Source organism: Bubalus kerabau, chromosome 8 (assembly GCF_029407905.1).
Source record: "Bubalus kerabau isolate K-KA32 ecotype Philippines breed swamp buffalo chromosome 8, PCC_UOA_SB_1v2, whole genome shotgun sequence".
NCBI classification, from domain to species: domain Eukaryota; kingdom Metazoa; phylum Chordata; class Mammalia; order Artiodactyla; family Bovidae; genus Bubalus; species Bubalus kerabau.
In genome coordinates this window covers 16522320-16550306 of record NC_073631.1, presented here as the reverse complement: position 1 = coordinate 16550306, position 27987 = coordinate 16522320, and the positions used below count along the sequence as shown (strand labels likewise).

Below are 27987 nucleotides of genomic sequence, written 5' to 3'. Positions count from 1 at the left end.
GATATAAAAATGGCTAAAATAGTCTAGTAATAAAAAAAAATGACAACATTCTGTTACAGTATCGAAACCAAATAAGGTTAATGCTATCAAGTGCTAGCAGCTTTGTGGAGAAGTTGATAATGTCATACACTGTTGGTAGGCAAGTAAAGGTAAATTAACTTTGAAAGACAATTTGGTAGTTCCTATGAAAAATTTAAATAGACATCCCTTTGGTCCACCAATTGCATATTTCCAAATTAGTTCTGTGAAAATACTTACACGAGATCGCAAAGATATGAGTATAAGGATGTTCAATATAATTTAGTTGGTTTTTTTAAAGGAAGCTTTACTGAGAGGAAAACAATAGAATGGGAAAGACTAGAGATCTCTTCAGGAAACTGGAGGTGCCAAGAGAACACTTCATGCAAAGATGAGCACAATAAAGGACAGAAATATCAAGGATCTAATAAAAGCAGAAGAGATTAAGAAGAGGTGTCAAGAATACACAGAAGAACTATTAAAAAAAAAAAAGATCTTAATGACCCAGATAACCATGATGATGTGTTCACACAACTGGAGCCAGATATCCTGGAGTGTAAAGTCAAGTGGCCCTTAGGAAGCATCACTATGAACAAAGCTACTGGAGGTGATGGAATTCCAGCTGAGCTGTTCCAAGTCCTAAAAGTTGATGCTGTTAAAATATTGCACTCAATATGTTAGCAAATTTGGAAAATTCAGCAGTGGCCATAGGACTGGAAGAGGTCAGTTTTTATTCCAATCCCAAAGAAGGGCAATGCCAAAGAATGTTCAAACTACCATATAATTATGCTCATTTCACATGCTAACAAGGTAATGCCAAAATCCTTCAAGCTAGGCTTCAGCAGCACTTGAATAGAGAACTTCCATGTGTAAAAGCTGGATTTAGAAAAGACAAAAGGAACCAGAGATCAAATTGCCAATATCCTTTGGACCATAGAAAAAGCAAGGGAATTCCAAAAAAACATCTATTTCTGCTTCAGTGACTATGCCAAAGCCTTTGACTGTGTGGGATCACAACAAACTGTGGAAAATTCTTAAAGAGATGGGAATACCAGGCCACCTTACCTGCCTGCTGCAAAGCCTGTATGCAGGTCAAAAAGCAACAGTTAGAACCAGACGTGGAACAACAGACTGGTTCAAATTTGGGAAAGGAGTATGTCAAGGCTATATATCACCCTGCTTATTTAACTTATATGCAGAGTACATCACGCAAAATGCCAAGCTGCATGAATCACAAGCTGGGATCAAGATTGGTGGGAGAAATATCAACAACCTCAGATACACAGATTATACCACTCTAATGGCAGAAAGTGAAGAGGAATTAAAGAGCCTCTTGATGAGGGTAAAAGAGAAGAGTGAAAAAGCTGGCCTAAAACTCAATGTTTAACAAACTAAGCTCATGATATCTGGTGCTATCACTTCACGGCAAATAGATAGGGGAAAAGTGGAAACAGTGACAGATTTTATTTTCTTGGGCTCCAGAATCACTGCAGATGGTGACTGCAGCCACAAAACTAAAAGACACTTGCTCCTTGGAAGAAAACCTATGACAAACCTAGACAGAGTATTAAAAACCAGAGACATCACTTTGCCAACAAAGGTCCATATAGTCAAGGTTGCAGTTTTTCCAGTAGTTATGTGAGAGTTGGACCATAAAGAAGGCTGAGCATCAAAGAATTGATGCTTTCAAATTGTAGTGCTGGAGAAGACTCTTGAGATTCCCTTGGACTGCAAACCAGTCAATCCTAAAGGAAATCAACATGAATATACATCGGAAGGACTGATGCTGAAGCAGAAGCTCCAATACTTTCGCCACCTAATGTAAAGAGCCAACTCACTGGAAAAGATTCTGATGCTGGGAAAGATTGAGGGCAGGAGGAAAAGGGGATGACAGAGGATGAGATGGTTGGATGACATTACCTACACAATGGACATGAGTTTGAGCGAACTCCAGGAGATAGGGAAGGACAGGGAAGCCTGGCATCCTGCAGTCCAGGGATCGCAAAGAGTCAAACACAACTTAATGACTGAACAACAATATCAACACTGAGCTACAATTTATATACCATAAAATTATCTGATTTAAAATATTCAAGTCAGTGATTTTTAGTAATTAAAGAGTCATAAAACCATTACTAAAATCCAATTTTAGAACATTTCCATTACCCCCTGAAAGATGCCTCCCACCCATTTGTAGTTGCTTCCTGTTTCCATCCCAGCCCTAAGTAACCACTAATGTTCCTTAGCCTCTATGGATCTGTCTCTCCTGGATAGTTCATATAAATAACAAATTTTAGTTTTAATTGGAACATGCTCAATTCTCAGCAGCATAAAATTTCTTTCACTAATACCAGTTATGGACATGATTTTAAATTGTGCTGAAATTTAGCTTAAAGATATTAAGAATACAGCTTCAACAAGGAGGAGATTGCAGGATATTACGTACCGTGTGAGAGAGATTGGTATGAACACATTTGCATGTATACTGTCTTCCTTTAGAATTTGATCAGTAAAATCAGTGACGCTTTGCAGTTGGAGAAATATCATGCAGCTGTGATACTATTCCCCATTCATAGGGGATGAAAAATTGATCTGTATATTTTCAATGCGGGAGGCATTGGTACTTTGACAGAGTTCTATTATAATGACAGTGTTCTTATTATGCCAAATGTCTAATATACACCTAATGATTGTATTATACACGGAAAGCTGCTATGCTCTGATTACCAACTGCTGTTTATAAGCTTTTGAATGCATTTTTGTAATGCTGAAAAAAGATGGAAAAAGTCACAAATAGGGAGAAAATGGAAAAGAAAGTGATCCATAAACAATGGGGCTTCATATAGCTCCATGTGGCTGCATCAAGACTCATGATGTCTGAGAGTCTCTGACAAGTTTTAAGAGCGTGATAAATGTCTAAGTGTAAAAGCAATAAAGCAAATAGTAGCCTCCAGTTTAACATGTACATGGGTGTCAAGGATACGGTAACACTTGATATCATGAGGCCTCCTGGCAACTGCTGAGCCCACTACACCCCAACCATAAATCATCGGTCAACCTGATCAATCAGAGATCAATTTTTCCTGTGGGAAAACTGCTTATTTCCATGTTCACGGTTACTTTCTGTGTTTGTTATGATCCAGTTATATTTCCAAATGTTTGAGAGGTTCAATGGAGAGGGAAATAAAGGACTTGGTTCCTTTGGGCAGGGTTGTGTTGTGCTTAGTCACTCAGTCATGTCCAGCTCCCTGGGACCACATGGACTGTAGCCCACCAGGCTCCTCTGTCCGTGGGATTTTCTAGGCAAGAATACCAGAGTGGGTTGCCATGCCCTTCTCTTGAGCAGGCTAGATGTTACCAGTGCTGCAAATTGAGCCATCATGCTAGAGAATCAGGAAGCATAGGGTATTCCCAAATGGAACTAGATCTGGAAACTTGACTGTGTCCTTTCTGTGTGGTGTTAGAAGGCAATCATTTTAGGAGAAAAGTGAAAGAGTAGTAAGAGAAGAGAAGCATCTTCGCCGCAGTGTGACGAACAAAAGAACCAAGACATGGAAGTGGGGGAAGAGTTTAATAAACTGCAATTAGCTCAGCTTGACTAAAGCTGATGTTGCAGGGAGGAAATGGCAAAAAATGAGGTTGAAGTGGCAGATGGGGCCAGTAAGCAATTTGAGGACATTGGGGAACTATCAGAAGATTCTGAGTAAAGGAGTGGACTGATGAGGTTTGGATTCTTAAAGTCCACTTTGGAGATAGGGTGGTGGACAGTGTGGAGGTGAGTGAAGCTGGAGGCAAGGAGCCCAGGTGAGAAATTATGTAGAAATTCCTTAGGAGGGGTGATCATGCTTGCACTACCACAGTGGTGGTTCTGAAAGAAGAGATATTGACATGATGAATCTATAGCACTTGAACCTACAAGGGCTGAAAGATGCAGAGAATCAGAGGAGAGGAGTCAAGGATGACGCCCATTTTTCTGTTTTGGGCAATAAGGTAGCTGATGGTTCATTCAGGTAGAGGTCAGTAGGGGAGAATCTGGTTGGGGTTGTATCCAGTTTGGACATATTACAGTACCAATGAAAGTGAAGTTGCTCAGTTGTGTCCGACTCTTATTACCCCATGGACTGTAGCCTACCAGGCTGCTCTGTCCATGGGATTTTCCAGGCAAGAATACTGGAGTGGGTTGCCATTTCCTTCTCCAGGGTACCTTTCCGACCCAGGGATCGAACCTGGGTCTCCAGCATTATAGGCAGACGCTTTTGCCGCCTGAGCCCCAGGGAAGTCGTATCAGTGACCAGAAGGCAAATGCATAAATGTTATGAGTTTGAGGCTTAAGAAGAGAGATAAAGAGGTAAACATAGAGATAAATGAGATGAGACAAGACTATAGAGAAACAAAGACCTACAGAGGGTAAAAATGGCACAAAGATATTATTATTGGACCTGGATCACAGTCCAGATTGTCTGACTCCCAGTACAGGGTTCTTGAGTGAAGTCGCTCAGCCGTGTCTGACTCTTTGCGACCCCGTGGACTGTAGCCTATCAGGCTTCTCCGTCCATGGGATTTTCCAGGCAAGGGTACTGGAATGGGTTGCCGTTTCCTTCTCTAGGAGATCTTCCCGACCCAGGGATTCAACCCAGATCTCCCGAATTGTAGGCGTTTGCTTTTACCGTCTGAGCCGCCAAGGAAGATTCTTAGTGTTCTTAGGGGCTTCCAGATGGTACTGGTGGTAAAGAACCTGCCTCAGATGTGAATTCAACCCCTGCATCAGGAAGATCCCGGGGAGGAGGGCATGGCAACCCACTCCAGTATTCTTGCCCTTAGAATCCCATAGACAGAGAGGTCTGGTGGGCTCTGGTCCATGGGGTTGCAAAGAGTTGGGCAGGACTGAAGAGACTTAGCACTCATGCTCATAGTGGTCTTGCCTAAGAACCAACATGGTAATTGAGAGCCCCAATTCAGGAAGCAGAGAGAGAGCAATTTCAGTCTCTCTTTTATATGCAACCTTGCTGCATATAAACCAAATGATATTAAGCAAGTGGCCTAGTCTCTATTTTCTTAAGTTATGATAAAGTAAAAGTGAAAAGTGAAAGTCACTCAATATGTCTGACTCTTTACAACCCACCGGGCTTATCCATCCGTGGAATTCTCCAGGCCAGAATAGTTGAGTGGGTAGCTATTCCCTTTTCCAGGAGATCTTCCCAACCCAGGGATCAAACCCAGGTCTCCAGGATTGCAGGTGGATTTTTTTACCATCTGAGCCACCATGAAAGCCCACGTTATGATAAAGAGATAATAATAATATCAGCCACAAGTGTGCTGGAGAAAGGAAAAGCACTAAAGCATTTCAATCTTTGGCTTATAGCAGAGAATCAACTGATAATGTTACTATCATGTTCAATAAATAGAAGGAAGAAATTAGTATTCTGTATAAAAACAATAGGGTCCATAGTTGAAGGGCAGAGTGCCAACAGCATGGCAGTACTATTTGATATGTTTGGGGGAAGAATGAGCCCATCCAGAAAGAAGGTGATAAATATGCTAAAATCATACAATATGTGTTCAGCGATAAATATTCTAAGCATGCACTTCAATAATTCTCTCATCAGAGCAGCCTTGTTCCCCCCACCATCAGCAGATACTGATAATTAATCAACTGAAATGAATCTTTACAGAATAAACAAATCTGTTATACATGAATGATGATTATGTCTCTCTCAGTTGTGATGGCTTTTCATAACTTATTCATGCTAATGTTATGAAGAGTTTTCCCTTAGGGAACAAAAATCTTCTTTGGGGGGAGACCTCTTTTTAGACTGTTTCTGGTGATCAGTGACATTTCAGCCGTATTCAAAGGGAAGTAGCTAAGTGTAAGGAGTCTATGGGAGTTCTGGGGTGTTAGCCCACTCTTCTCTCCAGGAGGGAGAGAGTGGGTCCCTTAATCTGTTTCACAGACACTTATAGAGCTGATGGCAGAGCTGGGATGGTCTGTCCTGACTGCATTCATGGAAGTGGGCTGACAGCTAGAGTATCCAGATGCAAACAGATGCCTCTGATGGGAGATCTCTGCACAGGCTGCAAAGGAATTGACTTCTGTGGCTCAGGAACATGGAAAAAAAGTAGACAGTGCCAGACAAAAAGAGACCTTGGCTTGGTCCTGCAGAAAACAACAGCTCCATGAATAAAATGTACACGTACACTCTATTAATAGACTCTGACTCCATCTTCATGATTATGTTCAAGAAAATTCTCCACGAGTCTCTTGCATTTTTGCACATCTTAAGAGCTGAGGCTCTGATGGCCTTGCTCCAAACGATCTTTATCAGGACGTTGTATAACAAAGGGACTGAGAAGCTTTGGGACACAGAACGGCATACTTCGTGTCCCATATAAAAGAGTCAGGTTCCCTAACTAGGGTTCCTCTTCTGTAATGCAGCCCACTGCTTGCGCAGGTGTCATGTGGCCTCTTTGTATTGCCCTGTGGGAGTCTGGGCTTAGGGGAAGCCAAAGCTGACATTCTGGCTGTTGCTCTTCTGGGAGTACTAAACTGCTCTTTGTCTCTAATCCAGGAGTCTCGTGTCTCCTGCGAGCGTTCATGAAACTTGTTAGCTTGCAAGTAGACTAGCATTTAGGCCCTTTATAGTGCTTAACACTAGGTTTCAACATGTCTAATATTTAATATGAGTCATTTCAGTTTTAATGTACCTTAAAATTTTGCCTTTGTGGTTCCATTCCTTCTAAAATGAGATTTAGCACAGAGAACTGATCTGCAGTCAGTAGAAAGGAAAGATATTTCTGAAAGAGATGTGGAAAGCCAAATAATAGTCAAAGTGTGTTCTAAATCATTCACAGTATAGAAAATTAGAAATACTTGCCTATATTGTCTTTCACAAAAAAAAAAACAAAACAAAAAAAAAACAAAAATCACCAATGAATGAAAAAAGTAATGTTTTTCTAAAGAGTCAACCATAACATTTCAGAGTAGGAAAATAACTTAAAGAGCTTGATTCACTGATTCTCTCCATTAAAAAGAGAAATAAAGACTAACTCTCATTTTCTTCATTTGCATTCTCCATAATGGCTTTTTACAAATGTCTTCAATTTTCCTTAGAAACGTAGAACAAATTTGATGTACAAAGGTATTCATCACATTTTACTTATGATAGATAAAAATGATAAATGAGTTAAAACACCCTCCCGTTAGAGACTGGTTGAGATATGGGTAAATTCTTATGATGTGATATCAGGAAAACATTAATAATTATGTTTTTCAAGATTATTTAATAACACGGTAAACTTTTTATGGCATATTGTTTCTTTTTTTTAAATTGGAGGATAATTGCTTTACAGTGTTGGGTTGGTGTCTGCTGTACAACGACTTGAGTCAGCTGTCAGTATAGATATATCCCCCCATCTTGAGGCTCCCCCTCACCGAGCCCTCCCCTCTAGATCCTCACAGAGCTCTGAGCTGAGCTCCCTGTGCTATACAGCTCCTTCCCACGAGCTATCTATTTTACACGTGGTAGTGTATACATGCGGAGAAGGCAATGGCACCCCACTCCAGTACTCTTGCCTGGAAAATCCCATGGATGCAGGAGCCTGGTGCGCTGCAGTCCATGGGGTTGCGAAGAGTCGGACACGACTGAGCGACTTCACTTTCACTTTTCACTTTCATGCATCGAAGAAAGAAATGGCAACCCACTCCAGTGTTCTTGCCTGGAGAATCCCAGGGATTGGGGAGCCTAGTGGGCTGCCGTCTATGGGGTCGCACAGAGTCGGACACGACTGAAGTTACTTAGCAGTGTATACATGTAAGACATGTTGTTAAGTGAGACAGTAAGACACACAAATTGTGTTATCCCAGTAATGTAAGGCATCATTATAACACCCACTCATGCATGCAAAAAAATAACTAGAAGAAAATTACTTTCAAATATTAAAACTCTCAAAATTACTTTCAAATAGTTAAAACTGGGTTAGGGGAATATGATGATATTTTTTCTTTGTTGTCTTCTATGTCGTCAAAAACCCCTTATAGTCTAATCAGATGTTTTTAAAAATTTCCCTTAGAGAGTAAAATCAAACTCTTTTTTTTTTAAAGAGGATTTTATTGATGGCATTTTTATTGTCTTCATAATAAAACAAAATATGAAGCTCAAAACTGCATCACTTGGCCCTTTCTCTTCTTATCACCTCCCAGCTCAAAATGCTTGCATCTCTTAATAGCCAGCATTCTCTTCCATCTACAGTTGGGCTCAACACATTCAAGCCTCAGTACAGTCTTCTTTGTAGTTTTAGCCTTTTTCCAGAAAACCGGCTTAGTCTGCCCACCATAGCCACCCCATTTCCTGTCATAATGCCGCTTTCCCTGGGCATGCACAGAACCCTTGCCCTTCTTGTCCTGTGTCACGTTGTGGGGCTAGTGCTTCCCACACTTCTTACAGAAAGTCCGGCAGGTGTTTGGAACGTTCACCATGTTTGCGAGAGCGATACCAGCACAGAAAGCTAAAATCAAACTCTTATTCCTAGATGACTCACTTACACTGAAGTTCAGCCTTTGTTTCATCCACCACTGAGCTCCTTTTAGCCTTTCTCCTGTCCATCTGTAACTCTCCTCGCAGTGTGAAGTGCACTGTCCAGTGAAGTTTTGAGGGGTGCGGTCTAGTGGGGTTAACACCAACTACCTGATTTCTTGGCCTCCCACTTCACCCTGCCCCTCTCACCCAATTCAACAGACCCCATCGTCATGTCAGGTCACATGTATGGAAAATCCCTAGAATTTCTACCCCCAGGAACTCCAGCCTGGACCCTGGCATTGCCAGATTTTTCTAAGCTTGCTGCCTAATGGTGCAAATCAGTGTAAACTGGATATATACTAGGCAAAATGTCTTTGTGGCTCACTCCCATCTCCTCCATCAATCTTTGCTGCTTCAACTCCTCCACCTTCTGTCTCTCTCCACACACACATGTAAGTCTAGCTCTGCTACTGCTAAGTCACTTCAGTTGTGTCCGACTCTGTGCGATCCCATAGATGGCAGCCCACCAGGCTCTCCCGTCCCTGGGATTCTCCAGGCAAGAACATTGGAGTGGGTTGCCATTTCTTTCTCCAATGCATGAAAGTGAAAAGTGAAAGTGAAGTCACTCAGTCGTGTCCGACTCTTAGTGACCCCATGGACTGCAGCCTACCAGGCTCCTCCACCCATGGGATTTTCCAGGCAAGAGTACTGGAGTGGGGTGCCATTGCCTTCTCTGAGTCTAGCTCTAGAAAAGCACTATTCAAGAGCAATATAACACAAGCCCTTAATTAAAAATGTTCTATTAGCCACATTAAAAATATTAAAAGAAACATATGAAACAAATTTTAAGTATATATTTTATTTAACTCAACATGTCTAAATCATTGCCATTTCAACATGTCATAAATTTAAAAATTATTTATTGAGACCTTTTACTTATACTTTTCCCTACTAAAATCTCTGTGATCCAACATGCTTTTTATCTTTTCAGCACATCTCAATTCACACCAGCCACCTCTCAAGTGCCCAGCCTCTCTGCAGCCATGCGGAGCTTCTGCTTTTAGTATCAGACAGCAGAGGACTGGAGAGATCTTTCCCTGTACAACTTCTGTCCCATGTCCCTTAGCCTGGGGCTTCCAAAAATGTAAATGCCTGGTGGTGGCCTTGGGGATGGACTCCTCTAGGACAGCTGTCTACCTTTCACCAGGGGCTGTAGAGGAACTTCCCTGGCACAGACCGTGACACACATCCCGAGGGGGATCGGGGCCTTTTGTGGTTCTGCCAGCCCACCAGGCTCCGCCGTCCCTGGGATTCTCCAGGCAAGAACACTGGAGTGGGTTTCCATTGCCTTCTCCAATGCATGAAAGTGAAAAGTGAAAGTGAAGTCGCTCAGTCGTGCCCGACTTTTAGCGACCCCATGGACTGCAGCCTACCAGGCTCCTCCGTCCATGGGATTTTCCAGGCAGGAGTACTGGAGTGGGGTGCCATTGCCTTCTCTGGCCACCCAGAGTAGGTACTCATTTATCTGACTGATGAATCTTGCCTGGGTGGGAATGACTCAATCGGAGGTCGATTCCCATATTAAAGGACACTCACAATGTAAATACAGAGGTCATCACTATCCTTAATCAATTCCACCCCTCGGATCATCACCAGAGTGAATAGCTTCCTCTTCTGCCTTAGTCTGAGATTGACAATCTGCTGTCTGTCTGTCTAAATGAATCAGGACAAGCATGTTAGTACTTGATTGAGCCTCTTCAAAATCAAGTGTGCCCATTTCATTGGTGAAGCAACTGAATCCTGGAGAAGACAAGTGTCTTGCTCACAGTGACAGACTGCTAAGTGCCAGATTTGGGTTGGGGTTATGATCCAGACCTCCTGACCCTCATTCCATTATGTCAGGCCTCAGATCACTGATTTTGGCGGTGATGATGGAGCTCACGTGTCACGTCATTTACTAGGAGAAAGTTCCAGGATTTGCCCCGGAACTACAGGCCATTAGTTTGCCCCAGCTCAGTCCAGCCTCCCTTTCCTAGGTCACCTCTTCATACCACAGGTAAGAGAACAAACAGAAATAGTTATTCACTGTTCTGTGTGCTAAATCACTCAGTCGTGTCCGACTCTTTGCAGCCCCATGGACTGTAGCCTGCCAGGCACCTCTGTCCATGGGAATTCTGCAGGAAAGAATACTGGAGTGGGCTGCCATGCCCTCCTCCAGGGGATCTTCCCGACCCAGGGATTGAACCCATGTCTCTTACATCTCCTACACTGGCAGGCAGGTCCTTTACTACCAGTGCTATCTGTGTAGCTTAATTACTCACTGTGATAGGTGCCAAAAGGGCCAGAAATAGGCAGAGACTGAGAATAACAGGGAGGTTCCCACTTCAGATGGGAGGTCAGGGTAGGACCCCAGGGACCTGAGGGAGGAGGAAGAGGATCTGGGAAAAGGCCTGGCAGAGCTCCAGGCAGAAGGAACAGCCAGTGCAGAGGCCCAAGGGCAAGACACGCTTGCTTAGCTTGTGGAGGAAGCGATGGCAGCCAGGAAGGGATAGGAGGACCTGAGAGGCAGCAGGGGCCATATTATTCGGAGTCTTACGGAGAAAACCTAGACATTCGGTTAGAGTTTGATTCTTCTGCCTCTCTTTTGATATATGATGAGCTTCATTTTAATTTTAAATGTTGACGTTTAAAGATCTTCTTCACTGTGTTACGACCTTAAGAGAATTAGGTCTGCCACTCGCAAGAGTCCTTAGGGGTTGAATGTGAGGACTTCCTTTTCTAACAGTGTGTCTCTAATGGATTCAGGCAGTCATGGCAGGAGGCAAGATGATAAAGCACCACAAAGGCTGGTGGGCCTGAGGCTGGACTTGTGTGTCCAACTGACAAACAAGTTCAGACATGAAAGAGCTGGTCCAGTCTCTTCAAGTTGGAAACTAACAGATTATTCTTCAATACTCAAATGCTTTCATGGTTTCTGCCTCACTAGAGTTTCAGTCTCCAGCTTTGAGAGTAGATTTTCCAATCTTTGTAAATTGATTGACCTTCCTTACTTCACCCACATCTATACTTCCCTGCCTTTGGAAGATTCTGAGACAATAAGCCTAGGTATAAATCATCTTCATTTGGGTGATAGGATGCTCTTAGAAGGAATAGCATGAGAATAGAATCATAGACCACCACAGCTGGAAAGAATCTCACAGGACAGCTGCTTTGACTCTCTCATTCTATTATTATTATTTGTAGCATATTCTTATCTGCCATTTATATACATTCAATTAAATATCATGGCAACCTTGCAAAAATTTTTTTTTTCTTTCTCTTTTACAGATTAGGAGACAGAGGCTCAGAGACGTTGATAATTGACCAAGTGTTACAGAGCCTTAAATGGCAGAGCTGGGATTCAAATTGTCTGATTTCCCTCGTGGCTCAGTTCATAAAGAATCTACCTACAATGTAGAAGACGTGAGTTCGATCCTGATTCAGGAAGATTCCCTGGAGAAGGGAATGGTAACCTGCTCCAGTATTCCTGCCTAGGGAATCCCATGAACAGAGGAGCCCCGTGGGCTACAGTCCACTGGGTTGCAAAGAGTCAAAGATGACTGAGCGATTAACACTCACTCACTCATGCTAGCTGAAGCTACTTAGACAGACAGATAGGATGATGAGGAAATAATAATAAGAGCCAGTGGTAGAATATATTGGGTTGGCCAAAGGTTTCATTTGGGTTTTTTCCTAATGTCCAAATGAACTTTTGGACCAACCCAATACATGCTTCAACCTTTTCTCCATTTGTGATTAGCTGTAAGGAAGAGTGTAAGAGAGAAAGAACATCTGTATAGAGTTTTGTTGTTATTGCTTTGTTGTTGTTTTTATAAAAACATAGGTCTCATTAAACCAGTTTTGGTAAGATTATCTTATTGAGCATCAGATTTCTTTCAAACATTCTAGAATTCTTAATAGTTTTGGTACTTCTTACAAAAGAAGCTGCTGCACTAGAAGCAATGCCACAGGTGGCCAGGCCTGGAGAGCTCATTGTATGAATCTCTAGCTGCTGCTCCTCCCTGCTGGTCAGACACTGGGGGGCTGGTGCATCTGCCTCTTCTGATATGTCCACTCATTGGTGGCTTACATGGTAAAAGAATCTGCCTGCAATGCAGGAGACCTGGGTTCGATTCCTGGATCAGGAAGACCCCTTGGAGAAGGGAATGGCAACCCACTTCGGTATTCTTGCCTGGAGAATCCCATGGACAGAGGAGCCTGGCAGGCTACAGTCCATGGGGTCGCAGGGAGTTGGACATGATGACTTTTCACTTTTTTCACTTTCCTGAGTATACTGAGGGGCCAGGGCAGCCTAAGCTTGATTTGCCACTACTTTGAGTGGTTCACTGAGCCCAGAGAACCTCAGGCAGATTCACGAACAGAGGCTTGGACTTGATGCAAGACCCTGAGGTTTTCTGCCTCTGGGTTGTTGAAACTGGGCTCAATCTCTTTAAGGACTTTTGATGTAATTCCCCCCAGCAGTCAGTTTTGCTTTACTGGGATTGCAAGGACTATGGTGATAGGTACCAAATATTCTACTCTAAGGTCTCTTGTTTCCATAGATTTGCTTCACCAGTTAGAGCATTTTCAGAACAAGGTGTGTTAGGCAGAATAATAGCTCCCCAAAGATGTTCACAAATCTGTACCCAGAACCCGTGAATATGTTACATTCTATGGCAAAAGAGACAAGGTAGCAGGTGGAATTAAAGCTGCTAATTACTATGGGTTAAATTGTCTTTCCCACAAAAGTCATATGTTGAAATACCAATCCTTAGTGCCTCTGAATGTGGCTGAATTTGGGAATATGGTATTTAAATTGGTAATTAACTTGAGTGAGGTAATTATGGTGGGCCCTAATCCAATATGACTGGTGTCTTTGTAAGAAGAGAAGATTATGGGCTGGGAGGTGGCAGGGAGGTTCAAGAGGGAGGGGACATATGTATGCCTATGGTTGATTCATGTTGATGTATGGCAGAAATCATCACAATACTGTAAAGCAATTATCCTTCAATTTAAAATAAATAAATAAAACACATAAATGGATACATTGAAAAAAACAAACAAACAGGGATTAGAACATGGATATGCACACAGGGAAGGCCATGTGAACACACAGGCAGAAGATGGCCATCTATGACTAAGGAGAGAGGTCTCAGAAGAAATGAACCCTGCTGATTCCTTGATCTCAGACTTTCAGCCTCTGAAACTGTGAGAAAATAAGATATTGTTGTTTAAGCCACCCAATCTGTGGTACTTTGCTATGGCAGCCTTAACAAACTAATCAATTGAGCATCAATGTCCATCATGATAATCATTGGGAGTTTATGCCAGATTATCTGGGTGAACTTGGTGTAATTATGTGTGCTAAGTTGCTCAGGCATGTCCGACTCTTTGCAACCCCATGGACTGTAGCCCACCAGACTCCTCTGTCCATTGGATTATCCAGGCAAGAACCCTGGAGTAGGTTGCCATGCCCTCCTCCAAGGGATCTTCCCAACCCAGGGACAGAACCCACATCTCTTACGTCTCCTGCATTGGCAGGCAGGTTCTTTACCACTATCGCCACCTGGGAGGCCCAGTGTGATCATAAGGGTCCTTCAATGTAAAAGAGCAAAGAAAAGGAGACCAGAGTGATGTGATAGGAGAAGAGCTGGGCTTGCTGTTGCTGGCTTTGAAGATGGAGAAGAAGGGTCATGAACCTGACTTCTAGAAGCTGTAACAGTAAGGAAATGGATTCTCTCTGAGCCTCCAGAAAGCAACCCAGCCCTGCTGGTTCCTTGATTTTACCCATTTTAGACTTCTGAACTGTAGAACTGCAAGATAATAAATTTATGTTGTTGTGGGCTTTAAAATTTTTTTTATTGAGTTTTGTTTATTTACTCATTGGAAAAGACCCTGATGCTTGGGAAGATGGAAAGCAGGAGGAGAAGGGGATGACAGAGGATGATATGGTTGGATGGCATCACCAACTCAATGGACGTGAGTTTGAGCAAACTCTGGGAGATGGTGAGGAACAGGGAAGCCTGGCGTGCTGCAGTACATGGGGTCCCAAAGAGCCAGACATGCCTTAGGACTGAACAACAACAGCAACATCTGGGTGGGGACTTTAGTTTCTGCAGAAGAATTCAAAGATATTATTATGTATATTCTTTCAGGAGGAACCAGGATTCTGCTCCAAGCCTGTACTATTGTTTGCTGGCTGTTCCTCCATTCTTTCTTCATTCCCTCCCTTCCCTGATTAGCAACTGTTTGAATCTGCCCTTTGGAACTCAGGGAAGGTAGAGGAGGCTGAATGAAGCCTATTTCTTATAAATGAGAAATGGGGGACACAGAAAGGCTTTGTGCGCAGGAGGCCCCCACAGGTGTTACAGCAAGGGGGTACCCTTTCCAGGACCCGAAAGGGGGTTCTTGTCTAACACTCAGAAGTGAATTGTCTGAGGACCCCCATGTGCTGACAAAACAAGAGACTTTATTGGGAAGGGGCTACCATGTGGACAGCAGGAGGGTAAGGGAACCCTAGCAAAACTAATCTGCCACGTGACTTGCAGTCTTTATGGTAATGGGATTAGTTTCCAGGTTGTCTTTGGCCAATCACTCTGTCTCAGGGTCCTTCCTGTAGGCACACGCGTTGCTCAGCCAAGATGGATGCCAGTAAGGAGGATTCTGGGAGGTGGTAGGACACGTGGCATCTCCTTTTAACCCTTTCCGAACTCTTCTGGTGGTGGCGGCTTGTTAGTTCCAGGTTCCTTACCAGGGCTTCCTGTCATAAAATAATTCATGCAAATGGTTACTATGGGGCCTGGCTAGTGCGGGTGGTTTCAGCCAGGATGTTTCCCCTAACAGAGGGTCCTGTTTGGTGTCAATACACCAAAATTTCAAGCCTGGTCTGTATAACACAATAAAGTATAAGGCATGAGACTTGCTTCAGTATGGTTTGAATATCTGCTGTACTCATTCCATTAGAACTGTCTGTACTCATATAGTTGGATCTCCAAAATATTCCTACTGTTTAATTACTTGCCTTCTTGTCACTGTTGTAAAGGAATTGGGGACATTATTCTTGTGAAATGGTGGCTGGAGTAAAGTATTGGGAAGTGCAAATGCTCTGGTCTAATATTTTCACATAGGAAATTCAGAATATGCCCTACAATTGTGGACGAAACCAAATCATCAAAATGCCTTAATTTAAACTCCTACTCACTGCCTCTGTGGGATAGCCTTCTTCAATTTTTATTGGTCTTGGCGCCCCAGGCATACGAGTTTCTATTTCCAATGCATGCATTAAACAAATATGTGAGTGCCTTGTATAATGCAAACAGTGTTATAATATCCTGGATATGAACTAATAGAGATGCAATCCCTGTTTTCATCCCAATATGGGGAGGCAGACAGTAAACTAATAAATGTATGGCCAGGTGATAAGGGATAGATAGGATGAAATGCTAACCGTAGGTGAGTGGAGGTGGGAGACATCTCTGATATGGTGACATTCAACAAAGGCTTGAATGACAGATCTGTGAGCTCTCTAAAGTCCCAGGACTGTGTCTTTTTCACTTTTGTTTCTGTGCCAGGGTCAAGTCCTTATAATGCAGGGCAGGGAAACTGTTTAATACTAGATTATAAGACTGTGTTGGCAGAGGCAGCAATGGTCAGCGTGCATCCCAGGGAGGTATGAATGGTGTATATTACCCCATGGATGCTGGTCAGTGATAGCCATGTGCTCAATCTTACTGAAGAGTTCATTGTGCTCTTGGGGCATGGAGCAGTCATATTACTCTTCCAGCTGAGAGCTTTTGAGGGTACTATGTGCCATCTGTCACTCCAATCTCAATTTAAGATACTTCACTAATAAACCTTCGAGGCTAGAGACTTGACTTGAAATTGGACATGTGTATTCACCCCCAAATTTGTAGTGGCTGCATCAGATTTTAGAGGCTTTCTTTGACTCTCACAAAGTTCTGTGTACCTTGAGTACTTGTGAATCTAATTATTTATCACTAAATCGGGGTATTTGGCTATCTGACCAGGACACAATGATGAATTATCTTGTAAAGTTAATACCTGTTATTCCTTTTCCCCAGCAGACCCCTGGTAGTTGCTAATATGGCCCCTTATTCCATTCTGGGGTAAATTCAATGCTTACAACTTAATATTTGGTGAAACCGAGGTCCCCCTGTGTTCTGCTGAGGTGGGGGCAGGTGTTCCCGGGCTTGTATACTTGCTCTTCTCTCAGAACCTAGTTGTTCAAGCCCTTGCTTTCAGAGCCTAGGATCTCAAAACTTGGGGATTTGTTTGCAAGCACACTTACTCAAGGTGTCCTGTCTTCTCATCCTTACTCTCTTCCTCCCTCCCCTACCTTCCCTCTAACTCTAAAAATGTTGACACAGCTTTTCTCCTTTGGATCTACTAAGAAGCTAGATCATGTTCATTCCCGACCTACCTTCTGCCCATGCTCAGGAAAGGCTTATCATGCTTGATTTGACACTTGGCAGGATCCCAAAGACAGATGACTGCAACAGAGGGATTCTCTGTGTCCTTGAGCTGGCAAGACTCAGCTGCAACCGCTGAGAGCGGTTCATTGGGAGCTCTTCATTTACTTATTTCATGGTGCTCCTTTCACTCTGTCACATATGCTTTTTACCATCCCTAGCATTACCTTTGTAACACGCCATCCACACAAAAGATCATTATTATAATTCTCAGTTATATGCCCAAACTTATTGGTAGGTGAGGTGCTTTGCAAGCATTCTTGCAGGATACCCTTTCCTGCAGTCTAATCTAGGAACATGCTCATAGGGAGAGTGGTGCCTTTTGTTTGCTTGTTTTAGTGGAGCTGGGGAAAACCAGATGGTTTAAAGGGCATGGTCAAGGTGCATGTGCAAAGCACCGCCACCCTGAGGAAGGTGAAAGCTCAGAACAGGACACACCGCTCACTCTTCTGAACCCCAGGGCTTGAGCTCATGTTGTCAGCCCTCGAGTTTCACCATGGTTTGGTTTGCCGCTTTCCCAACAGGCCATGTTGGCATCTGGTCCAACACGTAGGTGGCTTTGGGCTCTGTATCTGTTTCCTTGGGCTCCCATAATAAAGTTCCACAAACTCGGGGGGCTTCAAACAACAGAATTGTATTCTTTCTTGGTTCTGGAGGCTAGAAATCCCAAATTAAGGTGTTGGCAGGGCCATGGACCCTCTTGAGACTATGGTTAGCATTTCTTCTAGCCTCTTAGCTTCTAGTGGTGGCTGTTGCCCCTTGGTGTCCCCGGCTTGCAGCTGCATCACTCTCGTCATTGCCTTTACGTCACGTGGCTCCTCCTGGTGTGTTTCTGTGTCTTCTTATAGGGACACCAGTCACAGTGGGTTAAGGGCCCACCATGCTCCAGTATGACCTCATCTTTACTAATTACATCTTCAATTTCAAAATAAGTCATTTTCTGAGGTCAGGGTGATTAGGACTGGAGGGAGACACAACCCATAACAGGGCCCTTTCAGTCAAAATTCAGCGCCAGCTACTTTTAAGTGGCAGGGAAGAGGGTGGTCTGGGGATAGGGACAAGAATGGCCTGAATCACTTATCGGGAGGGCGGCTGTAAGGACAAGACAAAGCAGCAGATGACCGGTCAACTTACACTTCATCCTCTCAGATCATGCTTCCCGTTGTTGACAGGTCACGTGGAAGACAGGGAGCCTCCTTCAATATTTCAGGTCTTGTGACAGTTTAATTTTTCAAAAGTCTCATTTTCTAGAGGAATTCTAGGAGGGAGAAAGCTTAATGGACTGAGTCTGACTCCAACTGTAAGTGGAAATACATTTTTATTCATATGTGGTTATATTTGCATCCAGAGTGTGGTAGGTTTGGTAGGTAGATGAACGGTTCCCCCAGATGTCTGCATCCTAACCTCTGGAGCCTATGAATATTACCTTATATGGCAGAGATTCTTTTTGCAGATGCCATTGTGTTAAAGATATGGAGGTAGATTAGCCTGGCTTATCTGGGTGGATCCCAAATGCCATCGTCAGTGTCCTTATGGCTTCCCTGGTGGCTCAGACAGTAAAGAATCTGTCTGCAATGTGGGAGGCCTGGGTTTGATCCCTGGGTTGGGAAGATCCCCTGGAGGAGATCATGGCAACCCACTCCATTATTCTTGCCTGGAGACTCCCATGGATAGAGGAGCCTGGCGGGCTACAGTCCATGGGGTCACAAAGAGTCAGAGGCTGCTGAGCGACTGAGCACAGCACAGCACCGTGTCCTTATGAGCAAGAGGCAGAGGGAGATCATGACAGAAGAGGAAATGTGAGGGAAGCGGAGTTCAGAGAGATGTTTGTGAGCTGGCTTTGAAGATGGAGGAGGGGCCATGGGCCCCCTGGAAAAGGCAAAGAAACAGATACTCCCTTCAACCTTCTCCACCTTGGTTTAGCCCCTTAGGACTCATTCTGGAATTCTGACCTCCATAATGGGGAGAGAATAAACTTGTTACTGTAAACCACCCAGTATGACTTTGCTTTGTTAAAGCGGACATAAAAAAAATTACAGAGTATGAATCCTTGTATTTAAATAAAAAAAAATGACTCTACATGAACACATGAAGACATCGTTTTGAAGAATGTAACAGTAATATGTTAACAGTGGCTAACTCTGATACAAGAAATATGAGTGACTTTGTCATTACTATGATTTTCTGAATTTTCCGAGATTTCCAGAAAACATACCACATTTACATTTGTTTAAAGTTCACTGTATTATAAACAGAGAGCTTCAGTGATGTCCTTTAAAATAGTATACGGTATATGATGTGATCTTGGTTCCATGAGGTTGTATTTTCTCTGTACATTTTAAAAACTCTTTACAGCAGCCAGGACCACCCCTGTGCCTGAGCTGTAGACTCGTCCCCTGCTATCCGTTTTGCTATCATTTCTCCTGGTTTTGCTTTTGTCTCTATTCTTTAACTCCTTGCCTGGTCTTTCTCTGTTGCCTATTGAACACATTCGAGTTGTTCCAGTCTTTGTTAAACCTCTTGAGAATCTCTTAATCAACCACTCCCTTTTGAAACGTTTGTCTTTTACAGTATAATTTGTGTATTTCACATACACTCTCCTTACAGACAAGAGGCACACACTTCAAAACACTCCTGTATTACTGATGTATTTATTACCTGTTATCTCTGGCGTCTTTCCAGCATCTACACCAGGGCCCAATGTGCAAGACAGGGTGACTTTCTTTCTCTCTCTTACCCCCACATAGTATCGGTCACCAAACTGACTAATTTTACCTCCTATTCCTTCCTCTAGCCCTATCCCATCTCTGGTTTCAAGTCCTCAGTCCGTCTTATCTGAATATCCCAACAGTGTGGCCTTACCCCGTCCTCCACACCTCAAGCAGGATCCATCGACATTGTAATCCTGGCCATGCCACCTCCCTTAAAGCCCCTCAGTTAAGGTGCACACCCTTCACCATGGCACCCAGCACCCTCCATGAATGGTCCCAACCTGCCTGTCCAGACTCTTCTTCCCGCAGTTCCACAGCTCCTTACCTTCCATGACCCATCACTTTCATAACTTGTTCTGTTTCCTCAGTAATTTCTGGGCGTCCTCTCCTCCTTATTTTCTCTGGCTGGAAAACCATCCCCCTCCACTTCAATGAGCTAATTCACAGCTACTTTAGTGCATTCAGCCTAGGCATCATCTCCTCTAAGAGGTTTCCCCAGTCTTCAGTGGTCCCATAGTCCTTGGGTAGAGGTTGCTGCCTTGACAGGTTATATGGACGTTAAGTGTTTATGTGCCAGCTTTCCCACTAGCCCTTAAGCTCTTTAAGGGCTGGAACCATTTCTCAGGTCATTTTGGTGTTCCTAGCACCTAACACAGTGCCTGGCAAGTAGCAGACACTCAATCAGTGTTAATTGATGAAAATGACTGGTAAAAACCACTTTTGTTGCTAGGTTATATCCATAATCTACAAAACATTTAAAGCCCTTTTCACTGACCACCATTGCCTTAATTATAAATTTTGGTAGCAGAGGTAACTGAATGAAATTCTTATAAAGAGAAAGACCTCTGGGGGTTACACATTCTATTTTTACATTAAAATTTAACCTGTTTCTTTCAGTAGGGCCTATTTGGGGGGGGGGGGTTCTTTGATCTCTGCCTTCCTACTATGTAGGGTGTAAATGAAGTGGCCCCAGCACATGTGAGTTCTGCACTTATACACACAGCTGTTTGGTACTTCGACTGAGCTAGATTTGACCTAAAACTAGGTCTGCCAGAGACATTACTTTCCTATTTCCCATAGACTAGTCAATGCTTCGGGATCTCTTAAATGACGTCCCCCCCACCCCCCACCCCAGAGGGGAGCCCCTCTGAAAGGGAACCGACAGGGAACACCTGGATAAACCTGGGACCTAATGTCAGTTCTCAACTTCCCCAGCTGTGTGTCCTGCCTGTGGGTCTGGAGGCCCTGGAGCAGCCCCTGGGAGCAGCGGAAGCCAACAGCTTCCCTCGCGAGGCCACCTGCTCGCAAAACACGGTCGTGAACCCCGCCACCGCCTGCCGGCCCCCCGCTGCAGAGGTCGCCCTGCTGGACAGCGCAGCCGGGGTCACGTGCGCGGGGCCAGTCCACCGCCCCCAGACCCGGGCCCGCCCCGCAGCAGGGCAGAGGCCGTCCGGATCACGCGCGCCCCGGCAGCCCGGCCAGGCCCAGCCAATGGGCTGGCAGCGCCCGCATGACCCGCGCCGGCAGGAGGGCGTGGGGAAGCAGGCCGGGCGCGCACGCTGCCGGGCTGTATCGCCGCCCTCGCCGCCGTCGGGACGGGAAGTGAGCTGCCCAGGTCCGCAGCGCCGGCGAGCCAGTGAGAGCGTCCTGCAGCCCGCAGCTGCCCGCACCCAGGGCGAAGCATGGCGGCCGCCAAGGTAAGCGTCGGCCGGGGGCCGCGAGGGGCCCTGGCGTTCACGTGCTCGGTTGGTGCAACAGGGAAAGGAAACAGAAAGGGGCGCACGGCGGCTGTTCCACCTTGCAGCAGCGGGAGGAGGGAGGTCGCCGTCCCTCCCGGCCAGCACAAGCGGCGATTGCGGGGCCCAGGGCCCGACGTTGCCGCGGAAACTTTGCCGGCTGGACCCTCCCACTTGGCCGGGCCTGGGAGTCGGTGCCTAGCGGGCGCGCGGCGGGCTGAGCCAAGGCCGGTGAAGAAGAGCAGAAGAGCGGGCGCGATGGCGTCCCGGGGTGGGAGAGGGCTCCGGGTCAGCAGGTCCCCTCGGCCACCCCAGTGCGCTCCTGCTCGTGACCCCGGTTGTTGTTGACCCGAGCTGAAGCTTCCCGGGGGCACCGCCGGCGCCGAAGCATGATCCTATTAGGTTTCAAAGGCTCCGCCCTCCCGCGGCTGGGGAAGTCACCTTGACTTCCGTTTTGGAGACTGCTGGAGTTGGCCAGCACGCGTGTGCATAAAAACTCCAGAGTACCTCCCCTCCCCACGCCCCCTCTTCTCATCTCTCTGCTCTGAGCATCTGACAACACTTAACACACTGGCCTTTGAGCGTTTGAGAGGCTTCTTTACAGAAATGACAAAACAGATTGTCCTGGGAGCCTGTAACTCCTGTGAAGTTCTACTTAAAAGGAGTTCTGCATAATGGTACTCGTTCACTAACCCAGAGGAAAGGCAACTCCGACAGCTTGACCTTTCCTCTTTCACCGTTTCTTGAAACCTGGGCACTATTTCAATCTCTTTGGACTCCATTTCAACCTTTTTTGGCAGAACACCATATTTAGTCCCAATCACTTGACTCATTGGAATTTATTGCTTTTAATTTTAAGTTCACGAAGGCAGCCCTTTAATCAAGCCTATACAACTTCCTAGCTCATTTTAAGTGTCGTGAACTTAAATATACCCAACATTTCAGACATTTGTCCTTAATCAAAACTCTGATAACCCTCAAGAGGAAAACATGGCCAACACATCATATTCCTATTTATTCGTGCAAACTAATCACATTTGCAATGGAAATTGTAAGCAGACAAATATATTTAAATGCTGTTCTATGACCTAAGTTTCTCCAGGCCTCCCCAAATCTGCAGGCTTTTCGGTGTTCCTAGATTATGTGGCCTAAGTGGCCCTTTTCTTTTCTGTAATTACTCCAGGTTCCATCCTAAGAAGGGCACTCTGAGTATACGTGAGCAGACACATGTACATATACAGCTGTTTTAGGTAGATTCTCTGAGAATCACTGGGATTCATTTCTGGAGCCTGCATTTAGCCCTTTCCAACCTAACAACTTTTGACCTTTTCTTTGCATTAAATTTACATGCAATCAGAGTACAAGGGAACAATTAAGTTCCCTCCAGGTGACTTCTTTCAGGAGAGTAGGTGGGAGTAGATACCCATACTTTCCTGTCATTTTTACTTCTATAGATGAATTAAATACTTTTACTTAGTTTGGAGATAAAGTGAGGAACTTAAATGGAGGAGTAGGCATGTAGATGGACTCTAATACTGATTAACTCGTATGAAATAATAAATGACGTGGGAACAGGCTTAACTTTTGGGTTGTATTTTTATTAAACTGTCACATCATATCAATAAGGGCAGTTGAATTTTAGCCAAGTAGTGAGAGTCAGGGAAAATGAATCATTTCATTTTTACTCTTTGCGAACTTGTGTTTTTATTTATTTATTCATCTAAACTTGCCTCTTTTAAGGATTTCTTACGGCTGACATCATATATACATATATTTATAAACCAGAAAGACATGTCAAAATCAAGTCAGAGTAGATGAGAAAAACAGAAAGAAGGCAAAGTAAGATGCAACAAGGACTAAGGGTAATAGACAATAAGGATGTGGGTGCTTGCTAGAGGTGACTGAACCTTCTAGCAGCCAAAGCAGAGAGGATGCGATCAGTGAGGTCAGTTACTTGGAAGAGAGGTCCCCTTTTTCTGCTCTCTGAGGGCAGTTTCTCCCCATTTCTTTTTATAAGCAGTGTGCAAACTGCATTCAAAACTGCCTCATAACCACAAACACACGTTTGTGGATTCCAGAAGGCCATTTCTTATAGTGTCTCTCATTCTAGCACAAGGGCAGTGCAGTAAATGTAGTCTTTGTGTGTGTGTGTGTTAGTTGCTCAGTCGTTTCTGACCCTGCAGCCCCATGGACTGTAGCCCGCCAGACTCCTCTGTCCATGGAATTCTCCAGGCAAGAATACTGGAGTGGGTTGCCATTCCCTTCTCCAGGGGATCTTCCCAACCCAGGCATTGAACCTGGGTCTCCTGCATTGCATGCAGATTCTTTACCGTCTGAGCCACGAGGGAGGCCTAATTGTAGTCTTAAAAGATGAGCTGTGCTGGTCCACCTTAGTCCAGGAATGCCCCTTATTTATTACCTTTGGACGCTCCTTGGTTTTGTTCACTATTAGGCAGTGCTGTGAAGCCTGAGTTAAAGGCCGTGCTCTTTGCTTTTTCGTGGAGCACAGATATTCCATATTGAACACAAATTCGTAGACTTAGCAATCTTATCTGGGGATAGGATTGACATCCCCTCTTAAAACTTAAGGAGCCTGTCTAGGGAGAGAATCTCATCTCAATGAAGTGTCTAAGAAATTGGGCCCAGAATCTGAAACTCAATACTTATAGGTGAATTCCAGCACTCACTGTGGTGAATCATTTGAATATTTAAGCAAATTTGATATTTTCTGGATGAATTTAGCCACACCTAGCAATTTGTTGATCTCTTGACCACTTACTTATTCTTAATTTTTTTGATTATTGGCCCAAGTAAGAGTAGTGCCATAACAAGAGGAGCATAATAGGAGCATCAGAGAAGGAGCCTGTTTCCCCCCTGGGGGTGGGGGACGGGAAGGGGAGGACTTCTCCAAGGTAGTGGTGGTTCAGAAGGAGTGGGTGGAGGAAGAGAGGAGATCACATCAGGGACAGGAAACAGCAACTGAAAGACAGAGAAGTGAGAGCACCTGCTGCATTTAGGGGATGCTGCTGCTGCTGCTGCTAAGTCGCTTCAGTCGTGTCCAACTCTGTGCAACCCCATAGACGACAGCCCACCAGGCTCCCCTGTCCCTGGGATTCTCCAGGCAAGAACACTGGAGTGGGTTGCCATTTCCTTCTCCAATGCATGAGAGTGAAAAGTGGAAGTGAAGTCGCTCAGTCATGTCCGACCCTCAGCGACCCCATGGACTGCAGCCTTCCAGGCTCCTCCGTCCATGGGATTTTCCAGGCAAGAGTACTAGAGTGGGGTGCCATTGCCTTCTCCGGCATTTAGGGGATAACAGGTAATAAATAGGAGAGTAGCTGACAGCATTGACTAGATGTGAGATTCAGTTCTTTTTTTTTTTTTAATTCATTAATTTATTTATTTTCGTCTGTACTGGGTCTTTGTTGCTGCACGTGGGCTTTCTCTAGCTGCTGTGAACAGGGGCTACTCTTCTTTGAGGTGCACAGGCTTCTCATTGCACTGGCTTCTCTTGTTGCAGGGCATGGGTGCTAGGGCATGTGGGTTTTAGTTGTGGCGCGAGGGCATAGTTGCCATGAAATACGTAGGATTCCTCAGCCAGGAATGGAACTTGTGTCTCCTGCATTGGCAGGTTGGATTCTTAACCACAAGAGAAGCCCAAGATTCAATATTAAGTGAGGTAATAATTAAAAGCATTATTAAATGAGTTAATAAGACTTGCTGCTGCTGCTGCTGCTAAGTCGCTTCAGTCGTGTCTGACTCTGTGTGACCCCATAGACAGCAAGCCACCAGGCTTCCTCGTCCCTGGGATTCTGCAGGCAAGAACACTGGAGTGGGTTGCCATTTCCTTCTCCAATGCATGAAAGTGAAAAGTGAAAGTGAAGTCACTCAGTTGTGTCCGGCTCTTCGTGACCCCATGGACTGCAGCCTACCAGGCTCCTCCATCCATGGGATTTTCCAGGCAGGAGTACTGGAGTGGGGTGCCATTGCCTTCTCCATAATAAGACTTAATGATAGCATTAACAAGACTGTTATTAATAAGCATTAATGGGCTTCCGTGGTAGCTCAGCTGGTAGAGAATCCGCCTGCAATGCAGGAGATCCCTGTTCAATTCCTAGGTTGGGAGGATCCCCTGGAGAAGAGATAGGCTGCCGACTTGGGCTTCCCTTGTGGCTCAGCTGGTAAAGAATCCGCTTACAGTGCAGGAGATCTGGGTTCGGTCCTTGGGTTGGGAAGATCCCCTGGAGGAGGGCATGGCAACCCACTCCAGTATTCTTGCCTGGAGAATCCCCATGGACAGAGGAACCTGGTAGGCTACAGTCCATGGGGTTGCAATGAGTCAGACTCGACTGAGCAACTAAGCACAAGACCTATTATATAAGCATTAATAAAATTGTTTAAGACCTTTAACATTCTTATGAGTTATAAAGTATCATTTCTGGTTTATAGATGAACACTATGGACACCAAGGGGTGATGTAAGCGGCCTAAGACCTGATAATTAAAAAGGAGCTGGAGTTCAGATCAGCCAGCCTGGCTCCAGAGTCTGTGCTCTTCCCCAGTCCACCAGATTGTCTGCCTGGTAGCTTAGCATACTGGAGAGTGGCATTTATGGGCAGGGGAGATGACTTGGGAGGGGAAATTAGATGCCTCTTTTTTCTTCAGACTTTTATTTTGGTCTTGTAACTGTAAACCAGACTTTTATTCTTGAGAACCACTTCCACAGTGCTTACTGTGTGCCAGGCACTTTCCAAGCACTTTACAAATAATAATTCCATTATTCTTCATAATACCAAGCAGCAGCTGTGGTCTGCTTTGTCCTCATTTTACAGATGGGAAAACTGAGTTGCAGAGAGGTTTAAGTAGTTTTCTCATGGTTGTAGAGAGAATAAGCTCTGCAGCTTGGATTTGAAACCTGGCATTCTGTGCTCCGAGTCTCTGCCTCACCTTCCTAGGCCTTAAAAAGAGTTCTATTTGCATATGAGAATTCACATACTAACAATTATGGACATACATATCTTCCCAATCCAGTGGTTTGTATCTATAGAATGCGTTGGCACTCAGTATATGCTTGGTGGGTTTCCCAGGTGGCGCTAGTGGTCAAGAACCCACCTGCCAATGCAGGAGACAAAAAAGATGGGGGTTCGATCCCTGTGTGGGGAAGATCCCCCGGAGGAGGGCATGGCAACCCAGTCCAGTATTCTTGCCTGGAGAATCCCATGGACAGAGGAGCCTGGCAGGCTGCAGTCCAGTTGCAAAGAGTTGGACACAACTGAAGTGAGTTAGCATGCATGCACACATATGTGCTGATTTTTAAGTGGCTTTTGAACAAGATTGCATAGGTCAGAAATTGTCACATGCCGTTTTTAAAAACCAGCTTTGTTGAGACATCAGTCATATGCCATCCAAGTCACCCATTCAAAGTGTAGGGTTAGTGGTGTTTTGCATGTTCACGGAATTGTGCACCTGTCACCTCTTCATATACCAGGTAGAAATTTTAATCCATTGTTCACTAATTAGGACTTGGGCTATATATTTGACCTCCGTGTTTTTCATGCTTCTCATTGATAGTAATACCTTCTTCCGAGATTGGTTATTGAGGATAAAATGTGATTGAGTTTATTAAGGATATTCTTCAGGTTGAAGGTTTTCTTTCCCTCATGGTAAAAACTGCTAGGTGGTATGATACTGTTAAGATAAAGCAGACCAGTTTTTGTACTGAGCAGGAAGGAAAGAATGTGTGAGTTGTTTTTATGCTGCCATGATGTTGGTAAGTTTCTGTGCTTCCATTGATGTTTGATGTTTGGATTTAGGGTTTTTAAATTGATGGGGCTGGATTGGCCTTCAGTTTATGTAACACAGTGTTCCTTACTCCTCCCTTCATTAATCCTGTTCCCGTTTACCAGATGAAGAAATGGAGTCCTAGAAAGGGCTGTAATTGATTCTCTAATTGAAAGTCCTTTGCTTTTTGCACTGTTGTAGACCAGGGGTTCCAGTACATTGTAGTCCTCTGTATGGGGATAAGAGTGCTGATGCCTGGGTCTCACCTAGAAGTTCTGATTCAGTTGGACTTAGGTGTGGCCTGAACCCCAAGGTGTTTTGAATGCTCTCCAAGTGAATCAACTATGCTTCTGAGGTTGCCAGCCACAGCTCTAGGCTGTTTTTCTTGCTTTTTGCTTCAGTCGGTCCTCTGGTGGTTCCTTGGAATAAGGAAGGTATGCAGTAAGAGCAATGTAAATCCCTAATCCCTAGAGTGTCATTTCAGAGGAAGGATATGCAGGGATCCCTACACGTTCTTTCTTGACAAGCTCTTTCCAGTCCTGCCCCGTTTCACCTTAGTGCTTAGGCATCAAGTTTATATAGTTTGTAATTATCCTAGAATATAGGTTTTATCACCAAAAGGAAAGCTCCTTTTGTCCCCGGTGAAGTCTCGGTGGCTTTCTTTATCAGTGTAGGTGCTTGTGGGGGAAATGTTGCAAAGA

At 44.5% G+C, this 27987-nt stretch overlaps 1 protein-coding gene, 1 long non-coding RNA gene and 1 pseudogene across 3 annotated transcripts in view; 2 read left to right on the top strand and 1 right to left on the bottom strand.

Moving 5' to 3' along the window:
* LOC129658922 (uncharacterized) overlaps positions 1–12443 on the top strand; it is a 324572-nt gene extending 312129 nt beyond the window's left edge. The window contains exon 5 of the long non-coding RNA XR_008717586.1: positions 11859–12443. This is a non-coding gene — a long non-coding RNA (uncharacterized LOC129658922). The remainder of the gene's footprint in view (positions 1–11858) is intronic.
* On the bottom strand, positions 8120–8491 carry LOC129658919 (60S ribosomal protein L36a-like; annotated as a pseudogene).
* Positions 12444–21287: 8844 nt separating the features above from the next.
* SLC25A13 (solute carrier family 25 member 13) overlaps positions 21288–27987 on the top strand; it is a 228434-nt gene continuing 221734 nt past the window's right edge. For both annotated transcript variants that reach the window (XM_055589788.1, XM_055589786.1), the window contains exon 1: positions 21288–21467. In XM_055589788.1, the coding sequence (XP_055445763.1) occupies positions 21453–21467 (15 nt within the window). In that variant the 5' untranslated portion in view covers positions 21288–21452. The remainder of the gene's footprint in view (positions 21468–27987) is intronic.